Raw genomic sequence first — 27,839 nt, forward strand, 5'->3', positions numbered from 1 at the left:
AAAAAATATCAAATTATTTTCGTGATTGCCTCAGTTCACAATTCCTTTAATACAGAATACTGTTACCACTTTTTGCCATAATCATGATGTTAAAATCTCATTCAGACCCAGGAGAAACCGGCTGGGAGATGCCAACTTTGAGAAGCAGCTGATCTTGAATGCCAACAAAAAGTTTTGAAGGTATATTAAAGATTGTTGTGATCTGTTTATTGGGCTATAGAAGTACAATGTATTGCCAATGGAGATGACTATACTGATGTAGAGGTGAGCTGCATAAAAATAACAGCATACCTGTATCTTGTTTTTACAGGAAGCAAAGAACAGCCGATCCACCAGGGAGAGACCACTGTGACCAATGACAGAGGATCTACATTCAGTTAAGGGATTGGCCATGCATACTTTGACTTTTTTTCATTAACTATTATTATTATTATTACTTTAGTTATTTATGTGGACTGTAACCAGTGATATTCATTCAGTTAAGGGATTATCACTCACTGGACCGAAAGTAGGAGCACTGTCCATGGCCTTGGACTCTGACTATTTTTAAGTTATTGTTTTGTTTTACTTATTCATTTGGCAAATAAGCCAAAAATTTGAAAAGTGACTTAACAATGTTGAAATGTTTTGCACTTTGAATATTGCACTTTCAAGTTCAACCTCGATTTCCTATCTCAGCTTGTGTTAATATAATGGTTACTTTACTGTTCATGTAACTTGTTTGTTGAACCTGCCTGGTATATTTTTCCAGGATTCCAGTATTATTAAAAAGAACATTCAAGCAGCAAGTTTTTTCTCATGTTTTTGAGAATATACTGTAGGGTGAAAGCAGCAGCTGCTACTATTGTGGACTGAATGGACAGAAACAAAGCGTCGAAGCAACAATGGGGAAAGGCTGTCCCCTCAATGCTTATATAAACCCTGGTTGGATATGGATTAAAAATTGGATATGAAGATGAAATCTGATGCATTTGCAGTGTTAAAACTGATAAAATCATTGCAGTCTGTGGTTCTATATGGGCTGTGGCAAACATTTTGAAAAATAATAGCTCACAGCAACATATTGAAAAAAATAACGATGAACTAGTTCATTTTTGGAACTGCAAACTTGTTCAAAATTTTGAATTATGAACTTTTAACTGAACTAGTTCATTTTAAAATTTGTGAACTGAACTTTGAACTAGTTCACGTAGAAAGTGAACTTTCCCAACACTTGTGGGGGGAATGCATGACAGTATATGACAGGGAACATAATCACTATAAACTAATGCAAGAAAGGAACATAAAGTTACTTACGCAGCCATTGACTTCTTAACATGGTCTGCAGCATCAATGCCTCCCAACCTCTTGAGATGTTTATTCTGAAAAGGAGCAACAAGAAATGCAACTTTGCAATGCCGACGATTTAAAATTATCGCAACCATCAGTCAGCCGTGCCATAAACTTTCCTTTGGACATTCAACAATTACACAGGATCAAAGCCAACTTCATGGCAATTGCAGGTATGCCCGGTGTGGTCGGTGGTATGCTCGGTGTGGTCGGTGCTATTGACGGGACGCACATAAAAATAATTGCGCCATCAAAAGACGAGGACGTGTTCGTCAATAGGAAGAAAGTGCATTCCATCAACACGCAGGTTGTTTTTGATGCAAATTTTAACATAGCCTACTGGATGTTGTTGCAAAGTGGCCTACATCTTCAGCTACCCATGATTCGCGCATTTTAATGGTGAGCGGTCTGAGGCAGCTTTTTGAGATGTACCAGTTGGGTGTCACTTGCTTGGTGACAGTGATCCATGCAAGACGTGGCTCTAGACACCCTACCTCAATCCACAACCGGGAGCACAGTTAAAGTGTAACAGGTAAGTGATTACGCAGATTACGCTTAGTCCTATGCGTAAAACACATCGTATTGACTCTTTGCTAGAGCACACAAACATACACAAAATGTTGTGGAGAGAGGAATTGGGCAGATGAAACGTTGGTTTCATGTCCTCCACGGCGAAATACGCCTCACCCCAGAGAGGGCAAGCACAGTAATCACTGTATGTGCCATTCTACACAACCTCTGCAAGCGGAGGAACATTCCACAGCCAGACGATGATGATGATGATGATGATGATGATGATGATGATGATGATGATGGCGATCAACATTACAAGGAATTTGGCCGTGTGGAACCGATTGGACAGGCATTTAGGGATCACTTTGAAAACACATTTTAGGTAAACACCTTGGCACAAATCAGTCAACACTTGGGTAGTTCATAACATTTATTTTCTTTTAGATTTTACGTATTTTTATTGTTTGCTTTCTCTCTCTCTTGAACGTGCAGGCTACAACGTCATTATCGTGGTCTGCACAAAATTGTCATCATGCGTGTATTCTGCTAACTGCACTATAACTACTTAATAGGAATTTATTTCTAGCCTAGGCTATTTCCTTGTTTTTCGGTGATTCAGTGGGCTCGTCTGAACAACCAATCACCGAACTGACCGCTTCTAAACTTGTGCACGAGAATTGACGTAATCCATAGCAACGGCGCGTCACTCTTAGTTCACTCTTTGTGATTTATCCTTAGTAAGAGTAGGTCTCAGCGGCTTTGTGAATAACTTTTAAGAAAAAACTACGTAAAATGTTTTAGCGCGAGTTAGGAGTACTCCTAGCGGTAAGATAAAATGCTTTGTGAATACGGCCCCAGACCTCCACAAAGCAGACAAGGATTTTGTAATTAAGCCAATTGTCATAATGAAACTTTGCCAGCACTTTACAAGATAAATTATTTAACCATTTTGTTGTCTTTGTTTTTTTACAGCACTTGTTGTCTTCCGGGGTACATTAGCTACTACTAGCATAACACACACACCCAGAGGAAAACATACTGTGCATGCTCTATAGGCCCCATGCGCCTATAAAACGTGCACACCTCTGCTGTTGTCTCTGATCAAAATGTAAAATGCCCCATGAGGCTGTACTTATTAGATCAGTTTGAGTGTGTTTGTCTTGTACCCAATCAGGGAGAGGCATGAGAATATCTCTACAAATCTTTAGTGTTGAAATTCAGGGCTTAAAGCAAGAAAAGATTTCAGGCCTGTAAAAGTTGTCCAGGAGGAAATGTACTCACTGTATTGAATTAATTTAAAAGTGCTCTTTGCCTGAAATCAGGAATGGTGCCCTAGAACTTTAAGACCCATTAGCCCCATGTAAATAAGAGTTGTGAAACCATGTTTCACTAGCCTGATACTCAGACCCCAATAAAACGTACCAGTTCTGATCCCTCATTCTTGTCCTCCAAGCGATTCTCTAAAGCATCAAGCTCTTCTTCAGTGTTTGCCAGCTTCACTTCATAACTTGTTCCAGCAGATGAGGTGGCAACGTCAATTGTAACCCTGATTTCGACAAGGAGCTGAAGAACTCTCTTCTGGAATGCTAGCCAAAAAAGAAGCGACGATTATTATAATGTAGTGAGCAAATCAGCAAATCAGACGCCGACACAAAATCATAATTTTTTCATTTGCCCAATAAAAAATAAAAGTAAAAATTGTACCAAGAATACTTGTGATATTTCTTGTCAAAATGAATACATTTCATACACTTAAAGTAAGACACCTAAAAAGCAACTTGTATTTACACAATTTTCACGCAAATTTTCACTTGTAATAAGTAGAAAAATCTGCCAGTGGAGCAATTTTTTTTTTTGCTTGTAATAATAATAATAATAATAAAAAATGTACATGTGTTACCATGTGCTCATCTGAAAAATCTGGTGTTTGAAGAATCTGCAAAGTGTCATATTGAACTGCTGAGGCTGATTCAACTGAAACTAATTATTTGTCAGCAAAAATAAGAGAATAACATTACTTTTTTCAGACATCGGGAACTCTTCCTTCCTCAATTTGTTTGAGTGTGCATGCATCCCCTTGGCTGCATTTGGGGGATCCCTTTCAGCTTTCATAGACTTCTCAGGAGGCTGCCTGAGGCATCGGTCGATAGTCGTTCTTGGGGTGTCACCGATGGAGAAAATTGGTTGCATACTATGCAACCCATAACGGTCATGTTAAGTATACACCCAAGACAGATACAAGAGATTAAAAAGCTCCAGTATATCCCATATGCCAGAATACGTTCCTAACCTCTCCCTCACCTCTTACTCAGTGGCGGAGCCAGAATAATTTTATAGGGGTGGCCAGACTGGGACCAAAATTCACATAGTGGTGGCCACATAAATCGGAAACATGATTGTTTTCATTAAGCATATAAAGTCGGCTTTACCTGATAGTATTAGGCCTTTTCATACCACTGACATGGTTACCAGGCAGCGGAAAAAACTGTACTAGTTTATTCTAACTATTATAGTAGTCCCAGTCCCCAATCCCACTTTACTAAATTGATGCAGTTAACTTAAACATACCCATCTAGAGGGTACGTCTAGAGAAAATAAGTCCATTATTTTAGTGTCTAATTTCTCCTAGGACAAAATCACTGTGAGCCAAAGAGTCAAAAATAAATGAATTGATGTATTTATTTACCATCTCTTAACAAAATAAATTGTACATCATTCAATTTGCATCAAATGTGAGTAATCACCACAGACAATACAAAGTCAGCCATTTAGTATCGTAGCACAAATGACATCTGTTCCTTCTTACTAACATCTTTGGTTTCGTCTGCCATAAGGGCAAAGACCTGGGACTCTTTCACTTCTTTGATGATGGTGGACCGCATCATCTCAGCCAACGTATCCAAAACCTCGTTTTGGATTTGATGGCTGGTGTATTTTGCATTTTGCACGCCATTCATTTTCTTTTCAACTACGGGGTCATGATTGGCAAGAAGCTCCAATATTGCAAGAAAGTTCCCCCTGTGGTCAGGGGGGAACTTCCTCACTTTCCCTATGGCCTCTTTGGGCAATGTTTTTTGTGGCGGTAAACAATAACACCTCTGCAACACTTTTAATGTAATGACGATTTTCTTGAACGAGTTTTGAGTGGTCCTGAGACAATATATTCAACAGAGAGGTGTTCTCTTGTCCAGCCTTCTCAAACTCTCTCCAAGCCAACACTGCATTGCTGTGTGCCTCTGATTTTGCATGGGCAGCAAAGCCCCCATCCTTGTACATGGCCTTTTTCCAATTTCTAAACCCTATACCATTGAAGGTAATTTCAGAATTTGGAAGGCGAAAGTGCCTACAGGCGTAACAAAACACAGCATCCTTGCACACAGAGTATTCAATCCATGCGTGTTGCGCATACCATGAGGCATTGAAATTTCTTCTCCTATCACCAAATGTGGTCCTAGGAAAGTCTTTGAGCTGTGGCTGGACGGGGGCGAGCAGCAATGTGGGGGTCAAGCAGACTAGGACTCCATAAACTTATTTTGGTGGACAGACATAATCGGTTAGGTGGCTACCTGATGACCGTCTCAGTAGTTTCACCTACAATGAATGCTATTGAAAAATGGTTATCACAATGAAAATACATTGAAGTTGCTTTTTAAGGGCCGGAATAGACTTGCTGATCACCACGCCCCCCCAAGGGGTTGATGATGCCCAATTATCATCGGGCATCACCAGGATAGGGTCATAAGCAGTGTGAAATGTTATTTACAATGGGTAACAATATGGGCACACTATTTACCTTGTGAAGTGCTAGGCATGGGCTGTGTTGCAGCATCACTGTCAATGTCTGAAACATACAGTTGTCATGGTAAGTCAACGGTCATCATGGCAAGTCTTAGTGTTTTTTTTACAGGCATTTTAAGTACATCAAGCACAATAATATGTCATATAACACATATTGTCTGGGGAAGACAGAATTCTGAACACATGGAGGGCTTACAGTCAGAGTGAGTACCTGTAGGTTTGTTTCCTTAAGAGATGAGTTAGTCTGACTCGCTCTCACTCTCAGGCTGCACCTCCCTCTCAGTGTCTCTCTCTCCCTCACTCTCAACCTCTTTCTCTCGTCCTGTCTTACCACATCACTGTCCCTTGTTTCCTTACTGGGCTTTTTGCTATAGTATGAGGTAATTTTTCTTTTCATTCTGCCGGACAGGTGAAGAGGGCAAATATATATCAACCACATTATTGAATAGGGGTTTAGATCATGCCCACGGGCAGCTTGCAAGATAACGATTTGGAAACTAATAGTTTTCGCTTAGCATGCTAGCGCTGAGATGTTAAGCGATGTGAGCTTAATTACATTGCTTATTTAAGCAAAATCTTGGTTCATTGTGTTGGTAGTTGTGCAATATTTACCAGACTGTGCATTCGTCATTTTGGGAGGAGTTGGAAGAACAAAGTAATCTGTAATAAATAGTCAACAGTCATAAAAAAGTACTTTCAAAACTGTAGTGACTAGTTGGCCCGATACTGACATAGCCACGATGGTGAATTAAATGCTACAATGATGTGTTCTTAACGCGCATAACTTTTGTTATTCTTTTCTTGGCTTGATCTTACTGAATCTTTGTTCTGAGTGAGCAACAATCAGAGGGAGCTACAGGCGAAACGTGTTGCTTGCAATGCTCACAAAGAATCTCTCAAGTTTTTCAGCATGCAGTGGTCCATTTCACTGTTTTTCTTTAAATGTTCCTGCTACAAACCCGTACCTGACGATCACACTGGCTGTGTACAAGGAGACCCTTTTATTGGTTTACTCTAAAAATGCAATTGAACAATGATGTAGGCCTTCGGGCCATGTAGACATTGCCTTCAGTGCATTGGTTCCTGTAAATTAACACATACCTTCAAAAGGAATACATTTTTTAATCTTCTTGGTAGCCTTTTTACCTAAAATTAGTAATAAGCATTCTGTAAGACAGTACTTTACTAAATGATCAAAGTAGTAAAAGTGCACTACATACCCATTTGGTAGTCTGGATATTATTTTTTTTGGCCTCCTCTTCGTCGGTAACTGCTCTTCTGAGCCACTCAATTCAGCAGTTGGTCCCGCCTTCTAAACCTTACAGAAGGGGCACACCCTCTTCCTCGCCTTCCTCCAGAGGGAACCCGCCCTCTACCTCGCCTTCGGCGATGCCGGCCACCTGTTGGTCTTCGCCGTTGCAGGCCTCCAGAATTTTTTTTGGGTTCTTTCCTCCTGGATCCACCCCACCCACCCTATTTGGGATGACTTTTTTTTTTGCATGTCGTGGGTCGCCTGGTAGTCGACCCTTAAGGGTGGGGGGGGTACTGTAATGGTCTGTCTGTTTCCTTGTCTTGTTTTGGTGTGTTTCCTGTTTTACTTTGGTATCTCTGTCTTGTTTCTCACCATGTCCGGTCAGGTTTCCCTCCTGTGTGATTACTGCTCCCTCCCCTAATATGTTTCAGCTGTTACTCGTTGCGTGCCCTGTGTCTGTTTGGTATTTAAGCCCTCGTCTTTCCTTTGTTCCTTGTCGGATCATTGTAGTTCGTGGTGAGTTGTGTCCTGTGTGTTACCTGTGTTCCCGGTTTTCCCTGTGTTACCCGCGTCACCTGTGTTCTCGGTGTTCCTTGCCTTTTGTGTTAATAAATTATCCTTTAACCCAACTGTCTGCTATTGGGTCCTACCTGCCTGCCTGCCACCCGCTAACCGTGACACTTCTCCCCCGACCAGGAGTGGAACATGAGGGTTGATCTCGACAGGCAGCTCCGGTTCCCCACAGAGATCACCACCACATCTCTCCGACCAGACATAGTTGTGTGGTCAACCAAGGGAAGATCTGTGCACCTCATCGAGCTCACAGTACCACAGGAGGGAGGGATTGAGGCCGCCTTTGAATGAAAGAAGGCCAAGTACTCAGAGCTGGCTGCTGAGTGCCGGGAGGCTGCACTGTAAAAATGAAAACTTAAAATTGTTGGTCTCATTATGATTTCTGAGTAAAATGAATATAAAACATTAAGTATTCATGTCAACTGTGCAATGCAATTTAGTCCAATCAACAATGTTAAGTTTTGGGTCAAGAGTTGGGCTCACTGTAGTCTCTTTGTTAGCAAGACACACGGGTTTAAGTCAGACTCTGTCTGAGGCTGGGCCAACTACGGTGCACATGCGCATTTCGACACTACCCCCCGGGGAGTCTGGGTATTCGTGATGCCGGTTGGGAAAAAGGGGTTTATTGCCTTTTGTCAATTTGTTTCTGTTAGGTTAAGTTGGGTTAACGGGTTTGCGGTCTTTATTGTTTGTGTGTTGTTTATTGTGCGTAGTGTTGCCGCCACCGTTACCGAGACTTGCATGTCCGTTGGTTGGCTGTGCGGTGCGCTGTGTGTTGCGGGTGTGTGTTAAATAAAGGCAGCTCTCGGGATCGTGCGGTGTATGAGGCACGAGAGTTGCGTCACCGTTTAACCTGGGCTCCCGTCTCGTGCAGAACAAGTTTGACCATAATGTCAAACTTGTTCTGCACTTTGGTTTGCTGCATTTAGACAGCGATTATCTGCTGGTGAACTAGGTACGTGTTGCTTGTTCTATTGCTGTCTGGCATTCAGAAATGTAAAATGGAAGTTTCAAATTATTAATTTCAATAAAGTGAACTTAAAACTCGTTTTGCATTCTTTGAAATGTTTTCTTTTTTTTTTAAATGATATTAACCTTAATTTGAAATATTAAGTTAACACCCCTGACTTATTTTTTTGAGTTTGTAAAATATAAAAATCTTAGTTGGTATAACTCTAACTTTCAAGTTTGTCTAAAGAAGAAAATTACAATTTTGAGTTTGCTCAACTTTTTATTTTTTACAGTGTGGCTGGAGGCTACCATCTACCCAGTGGAGGTTGGATGCCGTGGGTTTCTGGGGTTGTCAACCATACGCCCCTTGAGGGATGCAGGAGTGACCGGAGGGATGCTAAAGAGGGAAACAAAGGATCTGGCAGAGGAGGCTGAGAAAGGGAGCTTTTGGCTCTGGCTGAGGACGAAGGATAGGTGTTGGTTATGGTTACAGAACGAGAGGGTACAAACACTTGACACAGAGGAGTTGAGACGGGGTGGAAGGGAAGGTGGATTTATTGGGCAATGAGTAACGACAAGCCGGGACTAGGCAAGCGGTGGTCAGGCAGGCGAGGGTTCGGTAACAGGTAGGCAGTCAGGCAGGCAGGGGCTCGGCGGTAGGCGGGTAGTCAGACAGGCAGGGATTCGGCAACAGGAGGTCAGGGTGACGAACGGAGAACTACAAACGGAGTAAAAGGGTTACTGGAGGACAGGGAAAACGGGCCAGACTTAGGATAACGCTGGTAGGACCGATACTACCTGGGTAGTGGTAAACGACGAACTGGCGCCGGCTGATTGGAGATCCCCGGCTGAAGTAGGGAACGGTTATTGTAGATTGCAGACCGGTGTGTAGAGGGAGTGAGGACCAGTGGCGCCAAGCGGCCACTAGAAGGGGGTGTTGGACCGTGTGGCAGGACATGGCGTAACAAACCCCAGACAACAGCAGCAGGGGAGAACATCTATCAGCTGCAGGGGGTGACACAGAGACGTCCCTGTCACTGCTCTGCCACCAGTAGACGTTCCAGAATTAAAGTAGCGAAACGTTGGTGAATGGCGGTTTCTGGCTGATGACCCTGCAGCTGACCCATGGGTACTGGAGGAGGTGCGACAGGCAGCAATGCCCAGCAGGCAATAACCTCTTCCTGTACATTTACTGTAACACAACAATTCCCCTCAGGATTAATAAAGCACAATGTTATTTATGTTATCTTAAACCAAGTTCATATTAAAGACAGGGTTATGGTTAGACAAAAGTTTGTTGTAAATATCTATGTCAAATGTGTGTCTTCTCCTGTACCAGACAGGTTGGCATAAAGAGCAGAATGAAGATATTATTGATTTATAGGACCATACCATTGTGTATAATTTTTTTGGTTCATTTAATGCTTTTATCTATTTAATACAGTGATAAAGGTTAATACAGTGGTTACCCCCCTCAAACTCGTGCTATATTACTTAAATGAAAGATTAGCCCATTTCTGTGCGGTTTTGTTTCCTTATGGAATTATAAGAAAATGTCCCTATGAGTCTGTTTTCTTATTAAGCAGATTTAGCCCTCTGGTATAAGCAATAGGAGGCTGGTTGGATATGAAGTAAAACACAACCACATCAGAATTGGTTGTAATGAGCAAGGGCTTAAATTTGGTCTCAGGTTAGGGGACACCTCAGAGACCTATCCCGAAATCACTACTAAGACTGCATCATGCTGAACAATAAATACTTTATTAAAATAAAATGTATATTTTACATGTGTGCACTTCTTCACATTAATAGTAGCCTACTGCAAAAAAGGTCAGGTGAGTAGAAGTTAGGAACTTGTGAAGCAAATAACGCAGAGGCAGGTCAGAAGTTCAGACGGGTACGGTCTCCATCGGCACGGTACCAAACAACTACCCTCCCAGTGTTCCGGGCTTTCCCGCCACACAGCGGTTCTACTGGCGATGAGCGGTCGGCTCCCCTGCTTGCGTGCTCCTGGGGCCGTGTTCACAAAGCATTTTATCTTACCGCTAGGAGTGCTCCTAACTCGCGCTAAAACATTTTACGTAGTAAGTAAGGAGTATTTTCTTAAAAGTTATTCACAAAGCCGCTGAGACCTACTCTTACTAAGGATAAATCACAAAGAGTGAACTAACCCTGCGTTCACACCAAAAGATGCAAAAAGTTGCCGCGCCGCACAATCCCATTCAAAGTGAATGTAGAGACGCGTTGCGGGTTTGCTGCCACAGCACTTGCTGCCGAGAAAACGATATGTTATGAATATAACTTCTGTTCCCTGAAGGAGAGGAACGAGGTACAACACATTAGTATGGGATATCACGCCCTCGCGTGGCTGACTGAAGACACCTCTATTCACGCCTTAAAAAGGCAAATGACCTGTGGTGACGTATGTGAGGCCCCGCCCGCACATAAAACACCGGTCACCACGGTCATTTCTCAGTTCAGTAACCGCTCTTCACCGAGCCCAGCTGCGGAGTGGGGCAACCATGTGTTGTACCTCCTTCCTCTCCTTCAGGGAACAGAAGTTATATTCATAACATATCGTTCCCTTTCAGTCGATTCACTCGGTACAACACATTAGTATGGGACATATAATCACGCCCCCGGAGCAGCCACCGAACAAGGGTCATAAAACCAAGCACTCTAGTGCATTACAGACCCAGCAGAAAGGACAGAATGAGCCACCGAAGGGGCGGTCACATCCAATCGATAAAACCGGACAAAAGTGTGCGGTGAAGACCAACTAGCTGCAGCACAGATATCAGTCACTGATACCCCTCTAAACAACGCCCATGACGTTGTCATGCCCCTAGTTGAATGTGCCCTCACCCCTTGGGGTAAGGGGAGGCCTCTGCTGCTATAAGCCAGGGAGATCGCTTCCACAATCCAGTGGGAAAGTCGCTGTTTAGACAGTGCCTTTCCCCTTGCTGGATTAGCGAAGCAAACAAACAACTGGTCACAAAGCCTCACACCCTGAGTGCGGTCAATGTAGGTGCGCAGCATACGCACAGGACACAGGCAATATAGCCTCCTCAGCTCTTCAGAGGCAAAAGGAGGAGGACAAAAGCTTGAGAGCTCAAATGTCATAGTTATACGCCGCAGGAATGACTTTAGGCAAATATGCCGCATTCGGACGCAACGTAACCTTGGAGCCATCCGAGGTGAACTGGGTACAAGAGGAATGCACAGATAACGCATGAAGGTCGCCAACCCGCTTTGCAGAGGTCAAAGCCAGGAGTAGTGCAGTCTTGTATGAAACAAATTTCATATCGACCGACTCAATAGGCTCAAAAGGAGGACCACAAAGAGCCTCAAGTACTAAAACCAAATCCCATGAGGGAATGCTGGATTTAACAACGGGCCTCAACCGGCGAACTCCCTTTAAGAATCGCACGGCTAAAGGGTGAGCACCTGGTGTCACACCATCAAAGCCGATATGACAGGCCGATATAGCCGCCAAATAGACTTTAATTGTGGAAAAAGAAAGCCCTTTATCCAAAAGCCCCTGAAGGAACGTTAAAACGTCCACAATAGAGCACTGGAAAGGGAGAACATTCTGGTCTTCACACCACTGCTCAAATGCCCGCCATTTATAAGCATATAAGCCTCTGGTGGACGATGCTCTTGCGCTTTGGATCGTTTTCACGACACTCGGAGGCAGACCCTTAGCTATCAGATTGGACCTTTCAACAGGTAAGAATGGAGACGCCACAGTTCGGGGCGTGGATGAATTACCTCCCCCCCTGCCTGGGAAAGAAGGTTGCTGATGAGAGGAAGAGGCCACGGCCTCTCCATCAACAGGCTGATCATCTCCGCATACCACGACTTCGCTGGCCACTGAGGCGCCACCAGTATCAGGGACAGCCCCTGCTGGCGCACCCTCCCCAGAATAGGCGATATCATCTCCACAGGAGGAAACGCATATAGGAGAGTGTTCGGCCATTGATGAGCTAGCGCATCCATTCCCAGAGGCGCGTTTCGATCCGTCATGGAAAAGAACCACTGCACCATAGTAACAGAGAGCGAGACAGTTTTAACAGGGGAAGTGAGCGGGTCCCTCCCTGCTTGTTTATGTATGAAACCACAGTTGTGTTGTCTGTCCTGATCAGGACATGCTGGCCTGTCAAAGCTGGACAGAAATGCTTTAGGGCTAAAAACACTGCTAGCATTTCCAAGTGGTTGATGTGAAGCTGGCTTTGAGCCGCCGACCAAACCCCTCTCACCGCGACACTGTCGCACAGAGCCCCCCACCCTTTGAGGGAGGCATCCGTGGACAACACTTTGCGAAAAGTCACCCTCCCTATCGCGGAACCTTGACTCAGTAGAGCGGGATCCCTCCATGGGAGGAGAGCTGACATACAAGACGGGGTTGTCGCCAGCATTCGTCGAAGATGACGCCGCGTGCACAGCCGATGAGACAGAGTCCAACGTTGAAACGCTCGCATCTTTAACAGCCCGAGCGGCTCTACCGCGATCATAGATGCCATCGTGCCCAACAGCTTCAAAACTGTCCGAAAACACAGTCTGTGTCCCAACTGAAATTGAGCAAGGCAGCGGAGAAACGCGGTTACTCTGTGCTCTGAAAGACATGCTCGGCCTGAAACGGAGCATATTTCGAGTCCGAGGAAGGAAAACTGCTGACTCGGGTACAGCGAGCTTTTCCGTTCGTTCACTGAAAACCCTAGCGTTTGAATGTGAGACAGAACTAGCGACAGTTGCACTGCTGCTTGCTCCTTGGAGCTTGCCACCAAAGCCCAATCGTCTAGGTAGGCTAGGATGCGAACGCCCTTCTCTCGAAGAGGAGCTAACGCCGCCTCGACACATTTTGAAAAGGTGCGCGGGGCTAGCGACAGACCGAACGGTAGCACCAGGTATTCGTATGCCGTCCCTTCGAACGCAAACCTGAGAAACTGTCTGTGGTGCGGGTGGATCGCTACATGGAAGTATGCGTCTGTTAGATCGATCGTCGCAAACCAATCTCCCGTACTGACAGCGTTCAGTAGCTGTCTGAGTGTCAGCATTTTGAACCTGTAAGACCGCAGGTATTTGTTTAATACACGCAGGTCTAGGATCGGACGTAGTCCCCCCCCCTTTCTTCGGGACAACGAAATAACGGCTGTACCAACCTCTGTTCGCCTCCGAAGTCGGAACCACTCGTATTGCATTTTTGCTCAGCAAAGTGTGTATTTCCTCCCTCAGCACGGCTGCTGCTTCGCTTGTTACAACTGTGTTTACTACAGAGAGGAAGCGAGGTGGCCGGGCGCAAAACTGTAACCGGTAACCCATAGCAACAGTTCTTTCTACCCATGGGCAGACTGCGCACGCGCGCCACTGGGGAAGTTGTGCTGACAGCCGACTGACCTCCTGTACTGTAGGTGGTAGTATGTCGCCCCCCAGTGGGCCGGGAGGTGACGGCATTAACCGCCTGCTGTGTTTTATTTGACTTGTATTTTGACAAGCAATATTTTTCACACAAAACGCAGCCTTTATTGGCTTTACATGGGAATGTTTACATCTTGAACATGGGGCACCTTTATTGGGGCACTGAACACAGAAACATTTGCAAATGAACATGCACTTGAGTGTATGGGGGGTGAGTGCTTGGGAGACTGTGTTAGGGGAAAACAACGCCTTTTGGGGCTGGACCCTTGAACATAACATGGCAACCTCTTTGGCGGCAACAGATGAGGGCTGGCAGTGTCTCCATGCTGCTCTGCCCTCTGTACTCCCGAAGTTAGGAGTCTTGTGGCTTCTTCCTCCGCGTCGCAGAGTCTTTACGGAAGCTCGGCGGCGGCCCTTTGTTCCAAGCCGACTGGCGTGGAGCTTGACCATGAGTTTGACTCGGCTGCTGATGCTGCTTCACGGGGTGGAAGTGTGAGCTCACAAACGGCGCCGGTCTCTTGGGGGGAGGCGGCTGCGGCGCTGCGGGCCTACGAGCACTGATTGATGGCCTGGGCTTCGCGTCGCGTCTGGGGATGATGCTGCGCAGAGCCTCTGTTTGCTTCTTCCTCATCTCAAACTTCGCCTGAATGGCGTCGAGTGAATGTCCAAACAATCCCTCAGCAGACACTGGTTCATCCAAGTACACAGCCGGACGTGCCTGTCCCTCTCCGGCACGTCCGAGAGAGTGAGCCACAGGTGCCTCTGTGCCACCACCGTAGAAGCCATTCCTCTGCCGAGGGAGAGCGCTGCACAGCGGGAAACACGAAGGATGTAATCTGTGGCAAGTCGGACTTCGTTTAAGAGGGGCACCGTCGGACTGTCGGCGGGCATCAGCGACCCGAGCTCCGCCAAGCGCATGGCCTGATATGTCTGGAGCATGGTAACCGAGCTTAGCGCACGAGCGGTACTCGCCTGTGCTCGGTAAATTTTATCCAACTGCGAGGCAGAGAACCTGCAGTGTTTGGATGGCAGGGTCGTGGGGCCGCCCACACCGTGGTTCTGCAATGGAGCAAGGTACGCTGCCAGAGATGGTTCCATGGGTGGGGGGTTGACTAACCCAGCCTTGTCAGCACCGTCCAGGTCCAAGTATTGCCCATACCCCGCCACTGTGACGCGGGTAGAAAGTGGCTTGCTCCAAGCCGACGTTAGCTCCGACACAAAATCCTAGGTAGTATCATAGGTAGTCGGTTTTTGGTCGCAGTTGGTTCCTGGGGAAGGTGGAATCCCGCGAAGCGGGATTGTCTCTGAGCCGGTGCAGCAGCGGGCCAGTCAACCTCCAATTCTTCCGCTGCACGACGATACAGAGAAAAGAAAGAAGTATCGCCATCGCCAACCGGTGTAGTGTCGGTGGCATATTGACCCGACGCAAGTGCGTCTTGCTCATCCTCCGATAACCCATGCACGTCCAGGCCGATGTCTAGAACGTCTTCTTCGTCCTGGGGAGCAGCTAGCTGCAGCGGCAGCTGGCCAGCGCTCTCGGGGGGCTCCGGTTCAAGTTCGGCTAGCCCGTCGACAAACTCCATATGTTCAGCCCAGTCACCAGTAGGGACGTGGGCCAAAGGCTCATCCGAGTCGGACGCAGACGAAGCTGGGTCCCTCGACTCGGAGAGGAGTGGGTCCTGCCGAGCGACTGTAGCCTGGCCCAGCACTCTTTCTACGAAAGTAACGCGTCTCTCAAGGGTGGAGTGGCGAAGTGGTTGGCAAAAACCACAAGCTCCGGGCTCCGTCAACGCTCTCCTGGCGTGGACAATACCCATACAGACGGGACACGCTTCGTGCTGGTCCTTATCATGCAAGGCGAAGCCGCACCCCTGAGGACAGGGGCGAACGGAAGACTTCTTCCTCGCAGGTTTAGGTTGTGTGTTCATCCCGAAACACAGCTTGTGAGATAGCAGAAAAATACGAAACAAGCGCTCCGCGGGCAGCAAAAACGCTACACCAATAGAGCAGTTAAGCTAGTTCGAAGGTGCTAAAACGGCAACAGAGCTAACTAGCAGCAGCTAGCTAGCTAGCCTGAGTGACTCTGTAGAGTTAGTGAGGTGTTCCTAGCGAGGTGAAGAGCGTAAGAACTGAGAAATGACCGTGGTGACCGGTGTTTTATGTGCGGGCGGGGCCTCACATACGTCACCACAGGTCATTTGCCTTTTTAAGGCGTGAATAGAGGTGTCTTCAGTCAGCCACGCGAGGGCGTGATATCCCATACTAATGTGTTGTACCGAGTGAATCGACTGAAAGGGAACCGGCAGCAAAATTTGATTTGCGGCGCGGCACGCATGTGCCCGCGCCGGGCACGGGCGGCGGGCGCGTTCGCATATTTTGCGGCGCGTTAAATTCTGCTCGAGTTCAAATATTTCAACTTTTCGGCAGCAAACGCGTGATGACAGCCAATCAGCGTTCAACAGCGTTGCCACTGAGTGACATGCCGTAACAGCCAATCAGTGTTACTCCCTTGGAGTGACCTAGAGTTCACTACCTGATCCAGATCAAAGCGCTAAAATGGAGGAAAAGATAATCATTTCAGTCTCCGCATACCCAGAGATCTTCAACACCACCTTGGCCAGTTATAAGGACCGGACGGTCAAGGCCAAGGCTTGGCTGAAGGTGAGCCAGGAGATCGGGCTAACTGGTAAGTCTTTTTGAATTTACTTTACTTTAAAAGTTACTTTATTCCAGCTATCAATTGAACCAAGCTAGTTAGTGAGCAGTTAGCATTCAACAGTTCAGTTCGAATTACACAGCGTAGGCTTTTTTCTTGTCAAGAGGAGGAATGCCGACGAAGGTGAAAGGTCCTGAGGGACACCTACCTCAGGGTGAGACGCAGGCAGGAGGCAGGAAAGAGGAGTGGGTCAGCAGCAGGCCCGTTGAAGACGTGGAAGTACTCTGCAATCCTGTCTTTCCTCGGCCCATTTGTTACTCCGAGGGAGACCAGTAGCAATATGGTGCTGGGGGTCGAGGTAGACGGGATTGCAGAGTACCCAGTCGAGGACCACGGTTCAGAGGCAGCAGCAGGGACAGCGAGTGACCTAGGAGGTTGGTCGATAAGCGAAGACACACACGCACGCCCATGCGCAGCATGATTTGTTCGATAGATTGATAACTACCTCTTGTCACCTCAAGATCTAAGCTGTGAGGAGCCGGAGGCTGCTACTGCATCTGAACCCATTCCACCACCACCACCACCAACTGCTGCTGTCACCATTCCTCCTATTGCCCCAGGTATGTCATTTAACATGAGAGAAATTACATTTATTTTATGCATTTATTTTATGCTAAACTTCGTTTTATGTGGTCATAAGGGTCGCTATGCATGAATGGTATGTTATGAGTATGACTAGTTATGTACCGTTAGCCTTTCATGTTGAATGTATTTTTGTCTGTTACCTGACCCAAAAATGTTGTTTCCATTTGAAACAGTGAGGACACAATACCGAAAGAGGGAGACGGAGATCGAGAGGTTACTCCTGGAGGTGCTGAGGAGGCAGACCGCCCCTGTGCCTCCACCTGTGCCTCTCATCCTCTCTGAGGATGAGCACTTTTTTAAAGGGATACTTCCTTCCCTGCAACGATTGCCACCCCATGCAAAGGAACAAATGAAATTCCAAATTTATAAATTATTGCACGATGCCAACTGTGTTCATAATCCAGTAGAGTTTAATTTGATCAATCAATTTGGACCAGTCGATGAATAGATTCTGGGGTGACAATCGTTGCAGGGAATGATCCATGCCCATTTTGTTAGTTTTTTTTGTTTACACACACACACACACACACACACACACTACAATAAATTATTTTATACCAAAAACGTGTCTTCATATTCTTTATTGAATGGCCATTTGCTTGAGGGAAATGTTCCAAATTATTTTGTGCCACTGATTTTGGGGTCCAAGCAACTTTGTTTAAGGTATTTTTGTCAGTTATGTTGTGCCCTGCTCGTTGAAGAGCACAACCAAGAACGGGAGGTCCACGCAGCAACAGTTAAATGAACGTTACATTTATTTAGTAACTCGAAAAAACCCACAAATCAGCATTCTGTAGTGTAATGTTGTGTTTACAGTTAAACTAAACTATGAGTATGCTAAAGGGCTAGAATAACAACCCCGAACAAAACCCAGTTGGGTGCCAGGCAGCTCCAGCCTTCCAGGTGGGAGAGCGAGAGCGCCATGTTGGATTCCCCCCATCTTCTGCTTCTTCAGCTTCCTGCAGGTGAGTTCAATCCCTCGATGAGGTGGCCAGCCAATCAGCTTCCCTGGAAGAAGAACAGAGGCCAGCAGAAGGGAAGCAAGACGGCTCAGGGGTCTCATTTATAAAACTCTGCGTGGGATCGCTACTAAAAGTGTACGTACGCCCAAAAGCCAAGTTTTGCGTGCGCCAAAAAAATATTCAGATTTATAAAACCCTGCGTACGCACACCGTACGCAATCTTTTCTTTATAAATCACAGACTGCCTACAAGTGTGCGCAGCTGAATCAGCTTCACGTTCCGCCCTGTACACGCCCCTTTTTAACCATAAATGGTCAATGCAAATGACCTCATGAATTCGATCTGCATATAAAACAGACTCAGGTGCAAGTATTATGTCTTGTCGGAAACAACGGCAGAAGTACTGAGAAAAGCAAAAAAGCGAAATTTCAAGGAGGTTGAAGTGGAGACACTTGTGGGTGAGATGGAGGCCCGAAAAGTAGTTTTGTTCGGCGGTCACGGGATTGGGATCACCAACAACAAAAAGCAGAGAGAGTGGCAACATGTTGCTGCAGCAGTGAACTCTGTCAGTAGCACGGAGCGCACAGTCCCAGAATTAAAAAAGAAGTGGTCTGACATAAAGTTACATATTTTTATGTAGCCTACCAACAAATCGTTATGGTCCCTAAAGACCCTCTCCCTCCAAATCCTGCCATTTGCATGGTCTGCCAGAAGTGCCATATGGTGCAGCATTGCCACGGCGCTCACCTCTGTATTTATAGGGTTACGGTAATAAGACTGACCGAGAACACCTTGGATAATCAGTTTGCAATCACCCACGTAAAATGTTCTTGAACATAACCCCTTTTTAATGCCTGATTTGTCATGAAAAGCATCAAGAGTAACGGACAACGATTGTGATGAGGAGTGTGGCTTGGTTTTCCACACTTGGGATTTAATTGACATTTGATTACGTGTTTACAGTGTCACATAAAAATATTATGTTATTGACACATGTTGGACAGATGCTTTATTCCATACAGTTGCGCCGTCAGTGGACAGTATGGAGTGACGGGATTAAATATAGAGATTTTTTTTAAATTTATATTCTAAGGAGATGTTTCTGGAGTTATAACTGAGAAATAACGCAGTTGACTTAAATTATTCTGATTACATAGATATAACGCATGATACGGGTTGAAATTAAATTAATGAAGGGCGATGATGAAACATAATCGTTCTTCTCACTCTACAATTCTTCGGTCTTCAGTTCACCACCACACCATCTGTGTCGCCAATTCTCCTTATCCTCTAAACTATGCGTACGCATGGGTCAGAGTTTGCTTAGGGCTGCGCACATTTTCCCGTCAAGTTGGTTTTTTATAGATCACAACCTTGGCGTGGAAAGTCACGTACGCCAATTTCAGCCCCGTTTTGTGCGTACGCAACGGTTATAAATGAGACCCCAACGGTTATAACTGTGACAGGACTGTCACAGTTACCTGATTACAAAATATAAACTAACTTTAACATTAACAAACTTAGTTAATAATGGCATATTACTGTTGTATGTTAAGGAGAAATTCTTCATTGAGTCAGAAGATCACTGTCAATATAGTAATTTCAGGAAGTTTGCTCAATAGTAATGTGTGGGTGGCTCCTAAAAGAGCCGTTTTGGGTGTGCTGGTGCGCTACACGTTGTCTTGCCATGGGACGGTTCCCTCAGCAGAGAAGTAGGACTTGAAGGCCTCCCGAATCCTGATGGCTTCCCTCGCTGAGTTGTTGGCAGCAACTCTTCGTAGACCTCGTGGGTCCACCTCACCAACTGGGATGTTCCCCCTCAATGCACTTGGGGGGGTGGTCCTCCGCATGAAGTTGTGGAGAACACAGGTAGCCTTCACACACTTCTCCGCAACTTCAACGTTGACCTCGAAGGCACGCCTGTAGACCCTCCACTGGGAAGAAAGGATCCCAAAGGCATTCTCCACGACCATCCGAGCTCGGGACAGACGGTAATTGAAATTGAATTGCGCTCTCTTGCCAGTTTGCGACCAGGGAATGGCCTCATGAGGTTTTTCCGAAGTGGAAAGGCCTCATCAGCCACAAAGACATGCGGCTGTGGTCCTCGGTGGTCAGCTCCTGGTAGTGGCAGGTCGGCAGGCAGTTGGAGGGTGCCAGACTGAAGAGCTGCACCAAAAGCAGAGTTGGCCAGAATCCCACCATCGCTGGTTCTTCCGTAGCCCCCGACATCAATCACCCGGAAACAATATTCCGCGTCTACAACCGCCAAGAGAACAAGAGAGAAAGTTCCCTTGTAGTTGTAGAACTGGGATCCTGATTGAACAGGGGCTTTAATGACCACATGCTTCCCATCCAATGCTCCACAGCAAAGAGGAAAATTCCACCGCTCCTCAAACCTCCCTGCAATGGACCTCCACTCATCTGTGCTGGGCCACAATCTACGCGCTCGGAGTGAGAATGTGTTGGCTGGGCACAGCCATGAACTCCTCCACCAGAGAGTCCCAGATTGCAGTGGCAACATCAGGGACAATGCTGGAGACAGTGGAGATTCCAACACGGAAACTATTTGCGATGGTCCTGTAGGAGTCCCCAGTGGCTAGGTATCTGCAGAATAAAAAAAAAGTGTTGTAGTGAAGATAGTATAGGTATCATACATTTACAATATTTTTTCCCAATTTATTTATAATTTTTTTTTTTTTTACAAAGGCAGGAGTCATATTTGATCAACATAATGGATCTATTAATTGTGTTTGACTACATACTATACTATTGTCGGCAGAGGATAATAATAATGGAGGTGTCTACCATGGAAACGCCTGCTTGGTGAACCTGAAGTAAAATGTTTATGTTTCGATTTTTGAAACACAAATTATGAAACCACTCACCGGAGACAGATGGACAGGCGCTCCGAAGCTGAGATGGAGCGCCTGTAGTTGGTGTCCAACCGAGAGATCCTAGCACCGATCCTATCTAGCAGGTCATCAAATTGGGCCGGAGTCAACCTCAAATAGCGCTGGAAGCGTTCGTCATCCAGACGGAGCTCCTGCAGAAGACGGTGAAATTCACCGAGCTCTGTACGGCTCCGAATGGTCTCATGAACCCATAAACGACGGGCATTCCGAAGTCTCTCCCTCTTCCACAACAGGTAAAGACATGCAATGGTCGTAATGTCGGCCATGGTTGTGATTGAATTCAGAAGCACCGCGGGCAAAACTTGCTGCGCCGCAAAACCTTTGCTGCGCCGCAAAACCTTTGCTGCGCCGCAATATTTTTGCTGCGCCGCAAAACTTGATTTGCTGCACCGCAAAACTTCAGCGTCAACGCGTTCAGGCAGCAAATGCATCTTTTGGTGTGAACGCAAGAGTGACGCGCCGTTGCTATGGATTACGTCAATTCTCGTGCACGAGTTTAGAAGCGGTCAGTTCGGTGATTGGTTGTTCAGACGAGCCCACTGAATCACCGAAAAACAAGGAAATAGCCTAGGCTAGAAATGAATTCCTATGAAGTAGTTATAGTGCAGTTAGCAGAACACACGCATGATGACAATTTTGTGCAGACCACGATAATGACGTTGTAGCCTGCACGTTCAAGAGGGAGAGAAAGCAAACAATAAAAATACGTAAAATTTAAAAGAAAATAAATGTTATGAACTACCCAAGTGTTGACTGATTTGTGCCAAGGTGTTTACCTAAATTGTGTTTTCAAAGTGATCCCTAAATGCCTGTCCACTCGGTTCCACACGGCCAAATTCCTTGTAATGTTGATCGCCATCATCATCATCATCATCATAGTCTGGCTGTGGAATGTTCCTCCGCTTGCAGAGGTTGTGTAGAATGGCACATACAGTGATTACTGTGCTTTCCCTCTCTGGGTGAGGCGTATTTCGCCGCGGAGGACATGAAACCGACGTTTCATCTGCCCAATTCCTCTCTCCACAACACTTCGTGTATGTTTGTGTGCTCTAGCATGCATGGAAGAAATCAGTAAACAATAATAAATATGGATTCAACAAATAAAAGGCGTCAAAGAGCCAATACGATGTGTTTTACGCATAGGACTAAGCGTAATCTGAGTAATCACTTACATGTTATACTTTAACTGTGCTCCCGGTTGTGGATTGAGGTAGGGTGTCTAGAGCCACGTCTTGCATGGATAGTCACTGTCACCCAGCAAGTGACACCCAACTGGTACATCTCAAAAAGCTGCCTCAGACCGCTCACCATTAAAATGCGCGAATCATGGGTAGCTGAAGATCCCGGCCACTTTGCAACAACATCCAGTAGGCTATGTTAAAATTTGCATCAAAAACAACCTGCCTGTTGATGGAATGCACTTTCTTCCTATTGACAAACACGTCCTCGTCTTTTGATGGCGCAATTATTTTTATGTGCGTCCCGTCAATAGCACCGACCACACCGGGCATATCTGCAATTGCCATGAAGTTGGCTTTGATCCTGTGTAATTGTTGAATGTCCAAAGGAAAGTTAATGGCACGGCTGACTGATGGTTGCGATAATTTTAAATCGTCGGCATTGCAGAGTTGCATTTCCCCTGTTGCTAAATAACGTAGTGTGGCCAAACATTTTATTTCGGGACTAATCTGATTATTCTTGTTAGTCAGGGATGTTATTGCATCGCGCATTAACTCCACAATAAGTTGAATACCCTAACATTTCGTCTCGCAGCCATTTTACGATTCTTTGTGAAAAGGTCTTACTGAGTTAGGAGTCCTCTTGAGGACTTTTAAGCTCTCCTAGACTTAGGTGCTACTTTTAGTCCTAAAATACCTTGTGAATTGCTCTTCGTGAAAAAAGTTAGGAGTCCTAAATTTACGAGTGACACGCCCATTATTTTTAGGAGTTACTCCTAAATTCGCCAGTTAGGACCTACCTTTAGCCCTAACATCCTTTGTGAATACGGCCCCTGATTATGTCTGCTCGGATTATGTCTGTTGTATATGCGGTTTTTTGGCTGGAATGACCGTTTCCTTGAACAACAGTAGTTGTGTAGTAGTATAAAGGCAGTCTCAGTCCTCCACATGCACGTCCTGGCCCATTTCTAAATGTGTGGAGATCTGGGGCCATATTCACAAAGAATTTTGTCTTACTAGGAGTGATCCTAACTCGCGCTAAAACATTTTACGTAGGAGATTTTCCTTAAAAGTTATTCACAAAGCCGCTGAGACCTACTCTTACTAAGGATGAATCACTAAGAGTGAACTAAGAGTGACGCGCCGTTGCTATGGATTACGTAGATTCTCGGGCACGAGTTTAGAAGCGGTCAGTGCGGTGATTGGTTGTTCAGACGAGCCCACTAAATCTCTGAAAAACAAGGAAATAGCCTAGGCTAGAAATGAATTCCTAGTAAGTAGTTATGGACGGTGCAGTTAGCAGAATACACGTATGATGACAAATTTTGTGTAGACCACGATAATGGAGTTGTTGCCTGCACGTTCGAGAGAGAGAGATTGAGAAAGCAAACAATAAAAATACGTAAATTGCATTTAATCAAGGAGGCAATTAAAAGCACCCTGCAAACTATTATCCAATGAGCATATTTCAGCACTTAAAAACTTTAAATGACAGCCCATACCGCCGTTCAAGTCCTCCTATCATGATGGATGATGAAAACGTGAAACGCAAGCAAAAGGCCAATTGATCCCAGGACCAACTTGCCCAGTTTGTGCTGGAGCGGAGGGGGGTAATAAAGGGTAGATTCGGGGCTGGAGTGACCAGTAAGAAGAAGCGGGAGGCATGGGAAGAAATATGCGTGAACCTAAATGCTTCCTTCCCGGCTGTGTGTCGCTCTACCGAAGATTACGAAAAACGTTGGTATGCCCTGCAATCACAGTGTAGGTTGGAGATTGCCGACTATAAAAGAGCTGTCGCGACTACAGGTAAGTCCATTATTAACATTGCATTCATTTGGGAAATGCATTTGCATGTCTTAAATTTACAATTAACAAAGGCTACAGTGATATGAAACGTGAATGTAACTGAAATTTAATTTGTTGGAGGAGGATCTGCACCAAAGCCGTTGTTCCCGGTCGCATCGGTGGTGTACGCGTCCTAGGCTCGGACACAAGCATAACTGGCCTTGAGGGTGCAGCTGATCCTGCAGGCGAGTTGCTAAAGGAGATTGAGGGGTATGCATGCAATGATTGCAATAGGCTACATGAAAAACCTTTCTGTTTAATATTTACAGAAGAATTACAATGTGCAACTGGTCAACCCACTTCCCAAAAATGTGTTACAAATTATGTATTTATATTCCCCACAGGAGAAATGAAGATCAAAGTCCAGCTGCAGCTGCAGCATCACATCAGACAGCTCTTCCTCTTCTCCCTCTCCTAGCCCTTCCTCTGCCAGCTCTTCCTCTTCCAGCTGCACCTCCTCTCACAGCTCTTCCTCTTCCAACTCTCCCTCTTGGTGCACCCACTGCTTCTCCTCTCCCTCCTGCTGCTGGTGCCAGTTCACTGTTTGAGAAGAAATTGAGGTTGGAAATGAGGGTTATAAAAGGCAAAGAAAGGTCCTCAAAGCGAAAGAGTGGCTAATACAAATGAAGACAGTATATTACAGTCTTAAGATAGAAAAATTGAAGGAAAATAAATGTTATGAACTACACAAATTTGTGTTGACTGATTTGTGCCAAGGCGTTTACGATTCTTTGTGAATAGGTCTTACTGAGTTAGGAGTCCTCTTGAGGACTTTTAAGCTCCCCTAGACTTAGGTGCTACTTTTAGGCCAAAAATACTTTGTGAATTGCTCTTAGTGAAAAAAGTTAGGAGTCCTAAATTTAAGAGTGACACGCCCATTATTATTAAGAGTTACTCCTAAATTCACCAGTTAGGACCTACTTTTAGCCCTAAGATCCTTTGTGAATACGGCCCCTGATCTTTTGACTAAATTGGCTTTGGTGACATTACATCTAAACCCTACTTGTGATTTATTTTTCACCCTCAGGTCAACAGCAGAATTGGAGTCATTCCACAACGACATACTCATGTATGCTAGCAAGCGCCACAGCTCCTCACCACAAGGGTATACAGCTCGGACATTGTTGGCTGGCCTGGATTATAATCACCATCTTGACAGACCCGCCAAGGGAAGACAAGACGGCTCAATACAGTATCTGTCGCACTCCTCAGCAAGATTTCAAATATTGAAAGATGCTGTTGAAAATAGTCTTAGTACCAAGGTAATCTGTTCATAGGAGTGAAATGCATGAGTTGGGACTCATGGTGGCTTTTTATCCATTCACTAAAAGCTTAGCTGTGTAATGGATTGCTTTCCTACCTTTTATCTACAAGTTCTCTCTCTGCATCGAGAAACTTTTCTCCTGTTGATATCCCTCATCTGTTTAGGACCTAAAACCATAACTTCAAGACTGGACTCCTCCTTTCCCTGTAAATGTGTAGCTTCATGTGCAGACTTGGGTTGCTGGGTGCCTAGTGCTTGGCATTCTCATATACATGAGACAATGTCATGATAACTCTAATTATTGGAAATATTTGTTGATTTGCTTCCTTAATTTGCCTTGGTGTACACCACGTGTCATCAGTTTACCTGTGGACTATTCGTTTTATAAACAAATGTTATCACTTGTTACATTCAGCTGAAAACCTTTCTCTGATGAGTCACATCTCTCTGTTATCAGGTTTGGCAAGACCTACAATAAGAGGTCATGGACGTGGCGGCTGTGCACAGTTAAAGTGGACAAAGACTTCAGCTACATTCCGGAACTGCAGAGCATCATCCTGCAGCTAAGGCTGACTGCTCCAGGGGGGTTGGCACAGTCCAAACCCTCAAGACCAGAAGATCCACGCAGGCTGGGAGTCCTCTGGTATCCCTGCCCCAAAGTGTTGAGGAACTCTTGCAGAAGCAAGTCAGCAGAGGCTTAGGTTAGTTTCTTCAATGGCATTGAAGTTTGGAATAGTAGCTGTATATTTGACGTTCCCATTTTCTCTATGCCGATATCAGTTCACTTTACTACTTACTGTAAATTTCAGCAGATATGGAAAAGCGACAAGACCTGTATTTCTTTGTAAGAAAATTGTCATGGTCTAATTATTGGAATTTGGTGTTTTCTGTGTTTAAAGCACAGTCCCCGCTAGATCAGAGCTAGCCTGGAGCATTCCTGAAAACTGAACAAATCCACACCACAGCACCAACACCTGACCGTTCTTCAAAACCTGATAGAAATGACTTTGTATTTTTTGTAAGCTTATTGTTCTTATAGGCTTCTGTCATGGTGTAATTGCAATAAACATTTTTTGACATTCAGTTGTTATTTGTTTAGTAAAGACGAGACACAAATTATATTCAGAAACAATAATTTACTTGCAACTTTTGAACCGGTGTAAAAAGACAAACAGTAACATGATCATAGAACAGAAACAAAAACTATTGAGGCAAACTACCCACTACACCCTGCTAGGGAGGAAGCCTTTGTATTGATTAAAAGGATCTGAGAATTTGTCCCGAATCCTCCATACACAACAGCTGGGAATGCAAAACCACATACTGTCTGTACGCTGTGTATCTGAACAGTTTTGGCTTCCCCGGGTTCAGCAGCATCTTCCTCAACCAGGACATTGTTCCATATACGTCTGGCCAAGCGCAGGGCATCTTCCTGCAAGATTAACAAGTCCATGTGTGGCAGCAAGGATGCACAGTTCTCTGGGGTCTGCCCACAGCACTTTCTCTCTGCGTCTGTGGGCATATCCTTGCAGTGGGTGCAAACACACCAAACGGGTTGCTCTGGGGTTGGCAAAGGGGGGCTGTCATGAGGCGGTGTTCCCAAGATGAGGCGGTCTAAATCGGACATCATACTTGGTGCCCTATTCAGGCACTGCTCCAATAACCCATGTGACTGCTCCAAAGTCAACTGTCGAATTCTGGCCTGAAAAGAAATAGAATTTTTTTGCTGTTAGTTGAAAGCCATTCCCATACATAGACCATTGTGTGGCGCGGCGCCACAGAATCAACATCGAGCGCCACGAATTGATTATCTTTTTTTTTATAACGCGATTTGGAAATCTAAACGTTCCGTCCATTCATCTCCGCATAGCACTCGTACTACCTGTCATTCTCGTACACACACACACACGGAGCGAGAGCGACGATGCTAACACATGAACCCACCGATGTCACCCGTCGCTTAGCAACCGGACACGCTGGGGTTGATAAGTTACCGGACTACTGTAACTACTACGGAGTGATAATAACAAAGACGTGAATCAGGCAATAAATCCAATTTCCTTGACAGCGGTAAAGTTCGGCGTGCATTAAAGTACAGACGGAGTGGACCAATTGCGGACTACTGCAGCTGCTCCAAGTTAAACCCCAAACTAATCGGAATAAGTATTTATAGCGGACTACACCACCTATTCTATTCCGCATAGAATTCTATTCCGAACCGATTGAGGCGTATATATATGATACTTCTCTATTCCGATTGAGCTGTTCTTCCACATCTATGCGAATCAGATGTGTCCGCATGTAAACGCGGAGTTACATGCACACTCACTGACGGCTGATTCGCCCGCTCCTCCTGTCCACGCGCAATGCTTGAGGTCAATGGAAAAATATATTTGGCACAGAGAAGACGGTCTGCGACATTTGCAGTTTACCAAAGGTTAGTATGACATACTGTGGTCTAACACACCTGCCCAATTTTTTTGTTAACTCAGAAAAGCCATTAGCTTTATGAACTCAACGTTATTGATATTGAACATCCCGCA

General features: G+C 45.4%; 1 protein-coding gene across 1 annotated transcript; it reads right to left on the minus strand.

Annotated features, from left to right (window-relative positions):
- Positions 1-19,767: 19,767 nt before the first annotated feature.
- LOC115548957 (uncharacterized) lies at positions 19,768-23,002 on the minus strand. Its single transcript, XM_030363916.1, has 5 exons — positions 22,988-23,002; positions 20,983-21,140; positions 20,558-20,701; positions 20,118-20,520; positions 19,768-20,031 (listed from the first exon to the last, which is right to left on the minus strand). The coding sequence occupies exons 1-5, from the start codon at positions 23,000-23,002 to the stop codon at positions 19,768-19,770; spliced, it is 984 nt and encodes a 327-aa protein (XP_030219776.1).
- Between the last annotated feature and the right edge of the window lie 4,837 nt (positions 23,003-27,839).

This window comes from Gadus morhua, chromosome 8, assembly GCF_902167405.1.
Source record: "Gadus morhua chromosome 8, gadMor3.0, whole genome shotgun sequence".
Classification (NCBI taxonomy): domain Eukaryota; kingdom Metazoa; phylum Chordata; class Actinopteri; order Gadiformes; family Gadidae; genus Gadus; species Gadus morhua.

Bases quoted from the DNA above. Each gene is read 5' to 3' on its own strand.
- LOC115548957 (XM_030363916.1), bottom strand. The intron at 20,702-20,982 runs GTGAGTGGTTTC...TTTATTCTGCAG, and splicing joins CGCCTGTCCATCTGTCTCCG to ATACCTAGCCACTGGGGACT. The intron at 20,521-20,557 runs CATTCTCACTCC...GTGGCCCAGCAC, and splicing joins ATGGCTGTGCCCAGCCAACA to AGATGAGTGGAGGTCCATTG.